Raw genomic sequence first — 12,752 nt, 5'->3', positions numbered from 1 at the left:
TTTCTCAGATCCATTTTGACCTCAGTACTACCCTCTGGTGACTGTATTCAACATTGCAACAGCCCCACGTCCATATTGTACTGTAGCAACCCCGCTTCCATTCAACCTCAATAGTGTACTGAAGATCTACTGCATTCATATGGGAAATGACTTAATATCTATTGCAGACAAATTGGAAAACTGTTACATTTTCTGACATCTTAGCAAGTCAGGGAATTTCCTTGAAATAGTAACCAGTCAATGTGGCTCGATCTACTTATTTTTTTAAGAATCAATCAGTGACTGGAGGGTATGGCAAGTCTTCAGAGATATGCTCACCCTAAAACAAGAGAGGAATGAAAGACAATCGTATTTCTGCTTCCCACAGCTATGGAGCTTTCCATATTGAGTAGCACACAGCAATGTTACCATCATGACACGTAAACATACATTCCCCTTTTGAGTCAGACGTGTGAATCTGTACAGTGAAATGTCTGCCTGTGAAGTAACCTCATCGCCAGGCTCAATTGCTACAGTGACAGAGAGCCGGCTGGGTGGAGATTATCTGTGAGTAATTAATGCAGACCAGAGTCAACCCAGAAGTACTTATACAGATCCTATTGGGGATAACAACAGTAGTCGCACTTGTAGAAATAAAGCGTATCGAATCACGCTTCAGACCAGCTTGAAACAAAAAGGGAATCCCAAAACGCCTTCCTCATTCCAGGACACTTCAACAGGTAAATAAATACATTTAAATAAACTGAGAAATAAAGAAAAGGCGCTTAGGAAAGGCGTCCAATGATGAAACATAAGACTGTTTGCTTTAAATGAAACAGATCAATGCAGACAGAGAGCTATTTTTCTTTATTTTCCTGATAGTCACCTGTTGAAAGGTCCTGTAGTAAGGAATGCTTTTTAACAGTAGTCGCACATGTATTTCAGACAATGTTGGTTATGACTGTCTTTTTATCTGAAGGATGCCAGAAGAGCTGCATTACTCTACAGTGGTTTAAAAAAAATAAAAAATGTCTTCACCAAAAGGTGAGTCTTCGCATTTCTTTCTCTCTTCATCTATCTTACTCTCTTATAGTGCATTTCTACCAATTCAGCTCATTCTCACTGCCAGACCTAGCAATAAAACGGTTTTACTTAAATTGCCATGTTTTTAAATGTTCAAATTGATTGATGCTTAAAACAAGCAAGCCGGTTATGGCAGCTATTTATTCCAGATTATTTGAATGTTTTACCAATTCTATGTTGGAGAACATTGATGCCAAATTAATTGTAAATTAAGGTTTAATCAAGTACCTCTGTGTAAAAATGAATGAATAATCTCCCTATCCCACGAAATAAGGGGAAAAGAAGGAACATATGCCATATATTGAAGTAAAGGCAAGGTGCACTCAGTCAACCTGGTCCTGCCACAGCATGTCTTAAATAAGAGCTCAATATCCACCACTTATTGTTCAATTATTTGACTCCTTCGAATAATAGCATACTGTCAGATTCACTAATGAAGCATATTAAAATGTAGCTATAATGCACTCCTATCTTTGCTATTCCTAGTGGAGGAGGGCCCTGCTCCCCACTCTCAAACCTTTGGAGGAGTGGCATTCTGTTTGGGGGTTCTTTGTGTCCTGTTGGTGTCAACCATTTTACCTCTCTGTGTCTACTGTGAGTATGTGCATCATAAAGACATCATAATATGGAATTTGGAGAGGTGCAGGTTGAGTAAACATGTCCTTCTCTCCACAGTCAGCACTGCCCTCTCAGAGCACAACACAAATTTGGTGAGGGAACTGGAGCAGCTAACAGATGAGCATATATCCCTACTGGCAGCCAATCAGGACCTAATGAATCTCTACTGCAAGCTGAGTGTAGCCAATCACATTTTGCAGAGCGATTACATCAAAGTGTCTACTGAAAACCAACAATTGAAGGCAGAGAGGATGAACTTGTCAAGAGACAGGGATGGGCTCAACTGGACTCTTGGGGTCATATTTGAGTTGAAGAATTTCCCAGTTGATAACTACTGCCCATATGAAGATGCCAACACCAAAGGTAAAGTTTCCATCCTTGTTAATATTTCCTCATTCATTTGAATTGTTTCATATGCTGATGGTCTAGAATGTGTCACAATGATACATTGTTACTTTAAATGTCAAAAACACTATGTAGCTGGTCGTAGTGGTCCTCTGTTGCCCAGTTGATAGAGCATGGCAATGCCAGGATAGTGGGTTTGATTCCCAGGACCACTCGTAGAACAAATGTATGCACGCATGACTAAGTCGCTTTTTTTAGCATCTGCTAAATGGTATATATTAATATTATTCTATTACTTTGCATGTTTCATGTTGCACAGATAGAGAGTGCAAACCTTGTCAAGTTGGCTGGGTGCTGTTCCAATCCAGTTGTTACCTGTTTCTGCACATTAAAGTCCCCTTCGGTCACCTTTGGAGGACCTGGCAAGGAAGCAGACAGCACTGCAAAAACAACAATGCCGATTTGGTTGACATAGGCAATCAAGAGGAACAGGTAGGACACTACTACAGGTAAATGCTTTAATAAGGGAGATTCACACAGCCTTTAAAGGGTTGCTCAAGCAATACAAATGTACAAAAAGTAGGAATAGGAACCATATTAAAATGTGATATATAGCTACTGAATGTTCATGGAAACATCCTCATAACATGATGTTCATTAACACTGCTACAACTGTGCTCCTTGTTATACGGTATGAAAGTGGTACTTCCTGTTGTCTCGTTTTGTAGGCTAAGAATGGGCTTCAAATAAGACTTTTCTAACTTTTGGCAATGTGTCGTACTTCTTGAGCATCAAATATTTTGATAAAAGGAATCGGCTATGAGCTAATCAACAACTTAATAGAATTGTGTGTGTGTGTGTGTATATATATATATATATAATACACTGAGTGTACAAAACATTAGGAACACCTTCCAAACATTAAGTTGCGCCTCAATTTGTCAGGGCGTGGACTCTACAAGGTGTTCGAAAGCGTTCAACAGGAATTCTGGCCCCATGTGGACAATGCTTTCCACAGTTGTGTCAAGTTGGCTGGATGTCCTTGGGGTGGTGGACTATTCTTGATAAACACAGGGGGAAAAAACAGCAGCCTTGCCGTCCTTGACACACTCAAACTGGTACACCTGGCACCTACCACCATACCCCCATACCCCATGCAAAGGCACTTCAGAAAATCTTGCCCATTCACCCTCTGAATGGCACACACGGTCCATGTCTCTAGGCCTAAAATCCTTCTTTAACCTGTCTACTCACCTTCATCTACAATGATTAAAGTGTATTTAACAGGTGACATCAATAAAGGATCATAGCTTTTCACCTGGTCAGTCTGTCATGGAAAGAGCACGTGTTCCTAATGTGCAATCAGTGTATTTAATTATGTAAACTTGAAGCCCATTCAAAAAAGTAGGGGACTGACAACAGGAAATACTTTCATACTGTATTATCTTTCATTTGCACCAGATAAGATACATTTAGACAAGTCACACTGCCTCACAAAACTGTGGATTACTGTTAAATGTATCCTGTATTTATTTATATCTACTTGTGGTTTCCTTCATTTCTCATTCAGGAATTCATTCTCAACAACACTCAAGCCTACTATGATGAAGATCATGGGTACTGGATCGGCCTGACTGACATAGCAGAAGACGGTCAATGGCTTTGGGTTGATGGACGTAATCAGAATCTGACTGATGGGTAAGGACATTCCAAAGAAGCATGTTGCCTAAAACAATTCTTCACTAAGGGCTGGATTCAATTGGCACCGCAGAAGATTCACAAAATTTTAAATCAATGTTCCCACGTTTGCAGACTGCATTCATGGTCAACGCTGCATGCCGGCCCAATTGGAAACCATTACCTTTGAATCTTAACGTGGCTCTTCCACGATACAGATTGAATCCAGCCTTAAATCATTGTTTTTTCATTCATTGTAGGATTTCCTTTCACAGGTTTTGGAAGATTCAACCTGTATGGGGTCGCGATTGTGCTTTAACTAACCCAAACAATGCACCTTTGGCTAATTGGAATGCTGCATCATGTGGCCAGAGAAACCGATGGATCTGTGAGAGTAAAGCATTAATATGGTCAGGATAAATTGAGCCACGTTCAGTCAAAAAAAATATTGTATAGCAGTGTATAACAATTCTTAAATAGAACACTTGTGTAGGGCTTTCATAGGTTCCGTTTATTTATTTTTTAATAATTGCTGTTTTATAAGCGATGCAATACTTCTAAATCAGCAGCTTTAATTGTCACTTCATGTAAATGTACCTCAGAGTAGTAAGGAAAGTTATTTGAGCAAAGAAAATGCATTACTGTGCTCAAATGTAGCAACCTCATATCTGATGTTGATATCACATTGTTTAAAACAGCCGTGTTGAGAATATTTAATACAAGACCACCAGACAAGTATAAAAACACCAGTTGACGCTGAAATATATATTTTCTTATAGTCTGTAGCTGAATTTTTCCATACAAATAAATATGTTGACAAGAAACAAAACATCCTTTTTGCATGGTGTTGCAATAATGGCCATTGAGCGTTAATTAGAAATATACTTCACTTCATTAGATGGTTTCATGTGTCTGAGACTTATTAGAGCGCTGACCCAAATCCCTGACCCGTTTCCTCTCCAACTAGTCCTCATCAATCTGGTTGCTGTTGTTTAGCTTTCTTCTATTTTTTTAGAGGTATGGAGTCCGATACATCATGCAACCTGTCCTCTACTGTCTGCTTGTCCTCCTTGCATTTTTTCTTTTGACCTTTTATTTTAGGTTCCTCCTACACAGTTCTCACTTCCTCTATTGCTCCATCCCGTTTCTTTTTCTCTTTTGGAGGAGAGTCCACCAGGTTCCGATTGGTTGGTTTCTCTATCAGAGTGTTCCATCTCCCCAGCCACCATAGCCACCTCTGTTCTTGGAGGACTTCTTCTTGGTAGTAGTGTCTGAGTCAGTCTGTTGCCGAGTGGCACCTTCTCCCTCTGAAGCCTCTTCACAGCCACCTCCGGCTTAACTCCCTATAGAGATGACAGCAGTTTCACACCTCTCCATTTAGATGACAGCTCTCGCCCTCTTCCAACACCTTCCTCTGTTTTGAACGTTTCCTCTTGGTTGGCTGAGCGTTGTCTGTTGTATTATCTTCCACAGAAGATAATAGTCCTTCCTCTACAGGAACCACTGCCACCTCTCCAGTGTTCTCCTTTGAACTTCCCTTTATTTCCATGTTGGTACTTCTGTAGACGACAGCAGAATCAGCATTCTCTTCAGCCACATTCTCACGGGTGTCCTCAGTGACTCTTCCTCTCCCCCCCCGGGTCTCATCCTTCAGTTCATCCTCGGGGATCTGGGCAGCTGGCTGGGTAACGGTGGTGACGCTATCTGGTGTTGCAGCCGCTAGTTGGTTTTTCTTGCCATACTTTGCCATGAACTCTTGCTCCTGCTGCTCCAGTCTGGCTAGCTTGGCACTCATGGTAAGGCCGTATCTGGCTCCTCTGTGGCGAACAGGAATAGGGACAAACAATGTTTAGCTTCCTTATTAAGACGTGCAAGACCAGGTTCAAGCCCTTCACGAACAGCATGCACCAAGATAGAACACACATTCATGTGATTTGTTTATGGTTTATTACAAACTTATTGGTGACAAGCAACTTACTTACTTGTGAGCGGTGCGTCCTCCACAAGCCTTCACCAGGTCAGCGTCAAAGGGAAATAACATTTATTATTTAACCCTGTGAGTACATAAAACCACTGTCGTTAATCTTCACATTGATATGAAAACAAATAACCTTCAAATTTATATTAATCCCTGTATGGTGGTGGATGGTTTTGGGCAGTGCGGTTCTTACTTGGTGGTGCTGGAGAGTTCCAGTCTCTGGTCTTCATCGTCAGAGCTGTACTATCAAGAGGGCTCATTGGCACAGATATGGAAGTGTGTTCCAGTTAGATTTGTTTATCTGTACCTTCACAAAGCATCCATAAAGTTTATCTTCCCAGCATGGCTTTCGTTGGCTGCTGGTTGGAAATCATTCCTTCCTCTTCCTCCTCAACCAACTTCTTCACCTGCACACCATTCTACAACAGAAAGGTGGAGATGTAGCCTAGGCCCAATGTAAGTGTGTGTGTGTGTGTGTGTTAGTGGTAAAATACTCTTTCATTTCACTCACCCCTTCTGAGGACTTATTTCTCCAAATTAGAAGATGTCCCACCCCTCCCTTGCCACATTCACTATGCTAGCCTCACATACCATTCTTCTGCCGACAAAGACCTTTACCTGTGAACAGTAAGTACTGCAGTGAATCTCCTCCTCGTGGACTGCACCAGATTTGCCAGGTCTTGCTGTGAGATGTTACCCCACTCTTCCACCAAGTCACCTGCAAGTTCTCTAGCCCTCACCCTCCCATCCGTTCCAACAGGTCCCAGACGTGCTCAATGGGATTGAGATCCGGGCTCTTCGCTGGCCATGGCAGAACACTAACATTCCTGTCTTGCAGGAAATCACGCACAGAACGAGCAGTATGGCTGGTGGCATTGTCATGCTGAAGGGTCATGTCAGGATGAGCCTGCAGGACGGGTACCACATGAGGGAGGATGACATCGTTCCCTTTAACGCACAGCATTGAGATTGCCTACAATGACGACAAGCTCAGTCCAATGATGCTATGACACACTGGCCCAGACCATGAAGGACCCTCCACCTCGATCCCGCTCCAGAGTACAGGGCTCGGTGTAACGCTCATTCCTTTGACGATAAATGTGAATCCGATCACCACCCCCGAAGAGACAAAACCACGACTCGTCAGTGAAGAGCAATTTTCGCCAGTCCTGTCTGGTCCAGCAACGGTGGGTTTGCGCCCATAGGCGACGTTGTTGCCGGTGATGTCTGGTGAGGACCCGCCTTACAACAGGCCTACAAGCCCTCAGTCCAGCCTCTCTCAGCCTATTGTGGACAGTCTGAGCACTGATAGAGGGATTGTGCGTTCCTGGTGTAACTCGGGCAGTTGTTGTTGCTATCCTATACCTGTCCCGCAGGTGTGATGTTCGGATGTACCGATCCTGTGCAGGTGTTGTTACACGTGGTCTGCCACAGCGAGGACGATCAGCTATCCGTCCTGTCTCCCTGTAGCGCTGTCTTAGGCTTCTCACAGTACGGACATTGCAATTTATTGCCCTGCCCACATCTGCAGTCCTCATGCCTCCTTGCAGCATGCCTAAGGCATGTTCATGCAGATGAGCAGGGACCCTGGCTATCTTTCTTTTGGTGTTTTTCCAGAGTCAGTAGAAAGGCCTCTTTAGTGTCCTAAGTTTTCATAACTGTGACCTTAATTGCCTACCGTCTGTAAGCTGTTTGGGTCTTAATTAATGACCGTTCCAAAGGTGCATGTTCATTAATTGTTTATGGTTCAATGAACAAGCATGGGAAATCATGTTTAAATCCTTTCAAATTATCTTTGAAAGACAGGGTCCTGAAAAAGGGACATCTCTTTTTTTGCTGAGTTTATTTAGTGGAATTACATATCCTTTAACCTCAGATTGGTGATGTTAGTATAAAAGAATATAGTCATCACGAAGACAAGATTGATTACTTAAAACCAGATCAATATATTTGGTTTTGTACACACGTGCTGGGATGCGCAGAACGCGGCGTTAATGAAATGGCACGAAAAATTTTGGGTCAGTCTCTCTATAATAAAGTTTCTAGCCACACCAATGGATTTGACAATCAAACTATCACTTAAATATCAGCCAACCGTCATCACTGTTGATGTCCTATGGGTCGTGATAACTTAAACAAATCACAACATTTGGGTTAACAGAAAGTAGTTTGTTCTCTTTTTTTGTGATGCAGCTTCCGGAAATCAACGTCCGACATTCCAAAATATAGATATCAGCCTTCTACAAGTTCTCATCTAACCAACCATATACAGGTTATTCCAAGATTCTGTGTGGCCTTTGAATAGTGTTAGTTTAAACAGCGCTACACTCCAAACGTTTGCCCCCTGTTCAACACTTGTTTACCCCCTGTTCAACAATTGTAGCTAGCAGTCACCTACAACATTGTCCTCAGTGATGTACACATTATTCCATGTGGTTTTCGATATGAGTGATTGACAAATGTGTTGGGTTTCTTTTTCTGTTTAGGCAAACCTCAAATCAAAATGAATCACCCCAATGTAGCCCACTGTCTTCTACAGGTGATGTAAAAATATCTCCAGTGTTTTTAGTTTCAACAGGGCGTACCCGATTTCCCCCCCGAATCGATATCAATGATTTATTGCCACCAGTCAAAACAGGGTTTTTGGTGCATAACAAAATACAAGTAATATGATTACTAATTGTTGCACATGTATGATAGTACATTTTATGTTTAGGTTTTCAAGATACACGGTTTCTGCATATTGGGTATTGTTTTGGACACGTTAAAACTGTTTTGACATTGGGCTATTTATCCAAATGGCTTGTGGAAAGGAAGCAGTAACAGCATCATTTAACAAGTTTTAGGAATATAAATTTAACTTTCAACATTAAATTCCAATGGTATTGTACTTAAATCTGGTTAAAAAAAAACTGCTGAATGAGTCCAAAAATGTGCTGTGATGGATTTAAATCACCAAAATCGCCCTGCCTACTAAGTTCAAGCTGACATATGTATAACGTTACACTTGATATATTATCATTGCTACTGTTATTTTCACTGTTGTTTTTATTTCTTTACTTACCTATTGTTCACCTAATACATTTTTTTAACTTAGAAATTACACTGTAAGTAAGCATTTCACTGTAAGGTTGTATTTGGCACACGTGACAAATAAACTTTGATTTGAGAAACTCCTGTCCGTAATCGATGTTCATTAGCTAACAGATTGTCTATCATTAATTGACTATACTGTTACTAAATACAATTCTTGAAAATCTAACATTAACGTTACCTTGTACCCAGCCACGACGCAGTAGTTGTTACCGAGTCTAGTTGATAGGTATTCGACTAGCCGGACTGTTCCCCGGACTCCATGTGTAGGGATTTGTACAATGCACAAACAAGGCTATTGAACCTGACATTGGTGTCTGTCTTTATTCCTTTATCCAACATGTCATACTGAAACAGTAGTTGTTGCTCTGCAAACTTCAGTCCACGGCTCCTTCCCCTAACAGTCTCTGCCATTTACTTCCGAAGAAATGAACATACAATTATGTATTAATTAGATAGTTGAACAGTAATGCACAAAGAATACACTATTTCCTCAAATATAATACACAAATTCCCGTTTGGAAGTCTGCAATAACAAAAAAAAACAAAAATACTGCTCAGACAAAGTTCAGTTTGGGTTTAGCTAATCTAACAATAGTAACGTTAGCTAGGAAGTTTTAAGAGAACATTTACACTTGAATGCAAGTCATTAACGTTACTGTGCTAATAAGGGCTGGAAATGAAATCATAAACAACGACCGGAGTAATGGAACTAATTACTTTCACCTCGTCTGGTTATCTAGACTCACATCGTTGTTCAAAAGAGATACACAAAAACGTTTTCACAGTTCTATTGAAACCATGAGATAAATTCAGCACGCTGACACGACACCGGAAAATACTAAACTTCTTGTTCTTCTTCGACGAGGTTTAACGGCAGTTGGCATCCAATAAATGTTCCATTACCGCCACCTACGAGACTGGAGTATAACTAACTCCCTTGTACTTTGCTTGTAAATTCAAAATAAAAACAAATCACCAAATACCCTACCATCTAACCCTACACTCACCACCCTACTCCACTATTTAAATATATCTAGGCTACTTCAGGCCAACAGCCTGAAAGGACAGGTCACCACCACTCAATACACCCTGTAACCCTTCTGACATTAAGTCTCTTACACCTAAATATCTCTCTGTAGCATCCACCACAACTTTTCTGCGACTTACATTCCATCCCTGCAGTACAGTTGAAAATCATTGCTATAAATGCAAAAACTCCAATCTGACTGAAGCATACAGTAACTGTCGAAAGATTGAACACACCTACTCATGCAAGGGTTTTTAGTTTTACTATTTTCTACATAATAATGGTGTCAGGTAACCTAGTGGTTAGAGTGTTGGACTAGTAACCGAAAGGTTGCAGGATCAAATCACTGAGCTGACAAGGTAAAAATCTGTCGTTCTGCCCCTGAACAAGGCAGTTAACCCACTGTTCCAAGGCCATCATTAAAAATAAGAATTTGTTCTTAACTGACGTGCCTAGTTAAATAAAGGTAAAATAAAAACATCAAAGCTATGAACACATATGGAATCATGTAGTAACCAAAAAAGTGTTAAACAAATCTAAATATATTTTATCTTAAACAGCTTCACCTGGAATGCTTTTCCAACAGTCTTGAAGGAGTTCCCACATATGCTGAGCACTTGTTGGATGCTTTTTCTTCACTCTGCGGTCCAACTCATCCCAAACCATCTCAACTGGGTTGAGGTCGGGTGATAGTGGAGGCCAGGTTATCTGATGCAGCACTCCATCACTCTCCTTCTTTGTGGTCAAATAGTCCTTACACAGCCTGGAGGTGTGTTTTGGGTCATTGTCCTGTTGAAAAGCAAATTATAGTGGGACTAAGCGCAAACCAGATGGGTTGGTGTATTGCTGCAGAATACTGTGGTAGCCAAGCTGTTTAAGTGTGTCTTGAATTCTGAATAAATCACAGACAGTGTCACGAGCAAAGCACTCCCACACCATCACACCACCTCCTCTATGCTTCACGGTGGAAACCACACATGCGGAGATCATCCGTTCACCTACTCTGCATCTCACAAAGACATGGCGGTTGGAACCAAAAAGTCAAATTTGAATTAATCAGAACAAAGGACAGATTTCCACCGGTCTAATGTCCATTGCTCGTGTTTCTTGGCCCAAGCAAGTCTTTTCTTCTTATTGGTGTCCTTTAGTAGTGGTTTCTTTGCAGCAATTTGATCATGAAGGCCGGATTCACGCATTCTCCTCTGAACAGTTGATGTTGAGATGTGTCTGTTACTTGAACCCTGTGAAGCATTTATTTGGGCTGCAATCTGAGGTGCAGTTAATTGCCGATTTCTCAGTCTGGTAATGCTAATGACGTCCTCTGCAGCAGAGGTAACTCTGGGTCTTCCTTCCCTCTGACGGTCCTCATGAGAGACAGTTTTTCACAGTTTCTTAGTAGTTTCTGCGACTGCACTTGAAGAAACGTTCAAAGTTCTTGACATTTTCTGCATTGACTGACCCTCATGTCTTAAAGTAATGATGGACTGTCATTTCTCTTTGCTTATTTGAGCTGTTCTTGCCATAATATGGACTTGGTATTTTACCAAATTAGGCTATCTACTGTATACCACCCCTATCTTGTCACAACACAACTGATTGGCTCAAACGCATTAAAGGAGGAAAGAAATTCCACATATTCGCTTTTAACAAGGCACAACTGTTAAAGTTAAAACCCCTCTGGGATATGTGGGAACTAGCGTTCCACCTGGCCAAAAGCCAGAGCGCCAAATTCAAATAAATTACTATAAAAATCAAACTTTCATGAAATCACACATGTAAGAAAAAAAAAGAAAAAAGAAAAAACGTAAGACACCAAATTAAAGCTACACGTGTTGTGAATCCAGGCAAAATGTCAGATTTCAAAAAGGCTTTTCGGCGAAAGCAAACAATGCTATTATCTGAGAGTAGCACCTCCGTAAACAAAGAGAGAAAACATATTTCAACCCTGCAGGCGCGACACAAAACGCAGAAAGAAAAATATAAATCATGCCTTAGCTTTGACGAGCTTCTTCTGTTGGCACTCCAATGTCCCATAAACATCACAAATGGTCCTTTTGTTCGATTATTTCCGGCGATATATATCCCAAATTTATTTATTTGGCGTGTTTGATCCAGAAAAACACTGGTTCCAACTTGTGCAACGTGACGACAAAATATCTCAAAAGTTACATGTAAACTGTGCCAAAACATTTCAAACTACTTTTGTAATACAACTTTAGGTATTTTCTAAAGTAAATAATCGATCAAATTGAAGACGGGATGATCTGTGTTCAACACAGGAAGAAAACAAACTGACGCTACCTTTCTGGTCACACTTGAAGTGACCCTCGTTTTGAACAGGACTACTTCTTCATTACACAAAGGAAAAACCTCAACCAATTTCTAAAGACTGGTGACATCCAGTGGAAGTGGTAGGAACTGCAAGAAGGTCACTTAAAAATCTGGATTCCCAATGAAAACCCATTGAAAAGAAAGTGACCTAAAAAACAACAACATCTGAATGGTTTTTCCTCAGTGTTTCACCTGCTACATAAGTTCTGTTATACTCACAGACATGATTCAAACAGTTCTAGAAACTTCAGAGTTTATATCTTATCTTCTGGGGATGAGTAGCAGGCAATTGAATTTGGGCATGCATTTGATCTGGATATGAATATACTGCCCCCTGTCACCAAGAAGTTAATTGAAATGCAAACCAGGTGACTACCTCATGAAGCTGGTTGAGAGAATGCCAAGAGTGTGAAAAGCTGTCATCAAGGCAAAGGGTGGCTATTTTGAAGAATCTCAAATATATTTGTTTAACACTTTTTTGGTTACTACATGATTCCATATGTGTTATTTCATAGTTTTGATGTCTTCACTATTATTCTACAATGTATAAAATAGTAAAAATAAAGAAAATTAGTAGGAATGAGTAGGTGTATCCAAACTATTGACTGGTAGTGTTTA

At 40.7% G+C, this 12,752-nt stretch overlaps 2 protein-coding genes across 11 annotated transcripts; one reads left to right on the top strand and one right to left on the bottom strand.

The window, feature by feature from the left end:
- The first annotated feature begins 594 nt into the window (after positions 1-594).
- On the top strand, positions 595-6,306 carry LOC123997736 (asialoglycoprotein receptor 2-like). Of its 5 annotated transcripts, none has more exons than XR_006832175.1 (7): positions 595-719; positions 959-1,023; positions 1,549-1,656; positions 1,738-2,043; positions 2,345-2,534; positions 3,596-3,723; positions 3,978-6,306. XR_006832175.1 is itself a non-coding variant. In XM_046302242.1 (7 exons), exons 2-7 carry the CDS (start codon positions 1,008-1,010, stop codon positions 4,120-4,122), a joined length of 801 nt encoding a protein of 266 aa, XP_046158198.1. In that variant the 5' UTR covers positions 595-719; positions 959-1,007; the 3' UTR covers positions 4,123-6,306. The 5 variants fall into 5 exon arrangements, 4 of the variants coding, with proteins under 4 accessions (XP_046158198.1, XP_046158197.1, XP_046158199.1 ...); XM_046302242.1 differs by having other exon boundaries at positions 2,420-2,517; XM_046302241.1 differs by having other exon boundaries at positions 2,345-2,517.
- Positions 2,522-9,624, bottom strand: LOC123997737 (G patch domain-containing protein 4-like). 6 transcript variants are annotated; one of them, XR_006832176.1, is made up of 5 exons: positions 8,955-9,624; positions 6,192-6,298; positions 5,874-6,099; positions 5,685-5,756; positions 2,522-5,519 (listed from the first exon to the last, which is right to left on the bottom strand). XR_006832176.1 is itself a non-coding variant. In XM_046302247.1 (4 exons), exons 3-4 carry the CDS (start codon positions 5,741-5,743, stop codon positions 5,066-5,068), a joined length of 513 nt encoding a protein of 170 aa, XP_046158203.1. In that variant the 5' UTR covers positions 5,744-5,756; positions 5,874-6,099; positions 8,955-9,624; the 3' UTR covers positions 2,522-5,065. The 6 variants fall into 6 exon arrangements, 2 of the variants coding, with proteins under 2 accessions (XP_046158203.1, XP_046158201.1); XR_006832178.1 differs by having other exon boundaries at positions 5,874-6,298; positions 8,955-9,190; positions 9,523-9,618; XR_006832179.1 differs by having other exon boundaries at positions 5,874-6,298; positions 8,955-9,190; positions 9,494-9,601.
- Positions 9,625-12,752: the final 3,128 nt, after the last annotated feature.

Source organism: Oncorhynchus gorbuscha, linkage group LG15 (assembly GCF_021184085.1).
Source record: "Oncorhynchus gorbuscha isolate QuinsamMale2020 ecotype Even-year linkage group LG15, OgorEven_v1.0, whole genome shotgun sequence".
NCBI lineage: Eukaryota > Metazoa > Chordata > Actinopteri > Salmoniformes > Salmonidae > Oncorhynchus > Oncorhynchus gorbuscha.
Note: the sequence above shows the minus strand (reverse complement) of the source record. Positions and strands in the feature narration are given on the sequence as shown.

Excerpts from the sequence above, each read along its gene's own strand:
- LOC123997736 (XM_046302241.1), top strand. Across the intron at positions 2,518-3,595 it reads TAGGCAATCAAGAGGAACAG|GAATTCATTCTCAACAACAC; the intron begins GTAGGACACTAC and ends TTTCTCATTCAG. Across the intron at positions 3,724-3,977 it reads AATCAGAATCTGACTGATGG|GTTTTGGAAGATTCAACCTG; the intron begins GTAAGGACATTC and ends TTCCTTTCACAG.
- LOC123997737 (XM_046302245.1), bottom strand. The coding sequence starts at position 5,743 with ATGTTATTTCCCTTTGACGCTGACCTGGTGAAGGCTTGTGGAGGACGC. Across the intron at positions 5,520-5,684 it reads GGAGGACGCACCGCTCACAA|AGGAGCCAGATACGGCCTTA; the intron begins GTAAGTAAGTTG and ends TGTTCGCCACAG.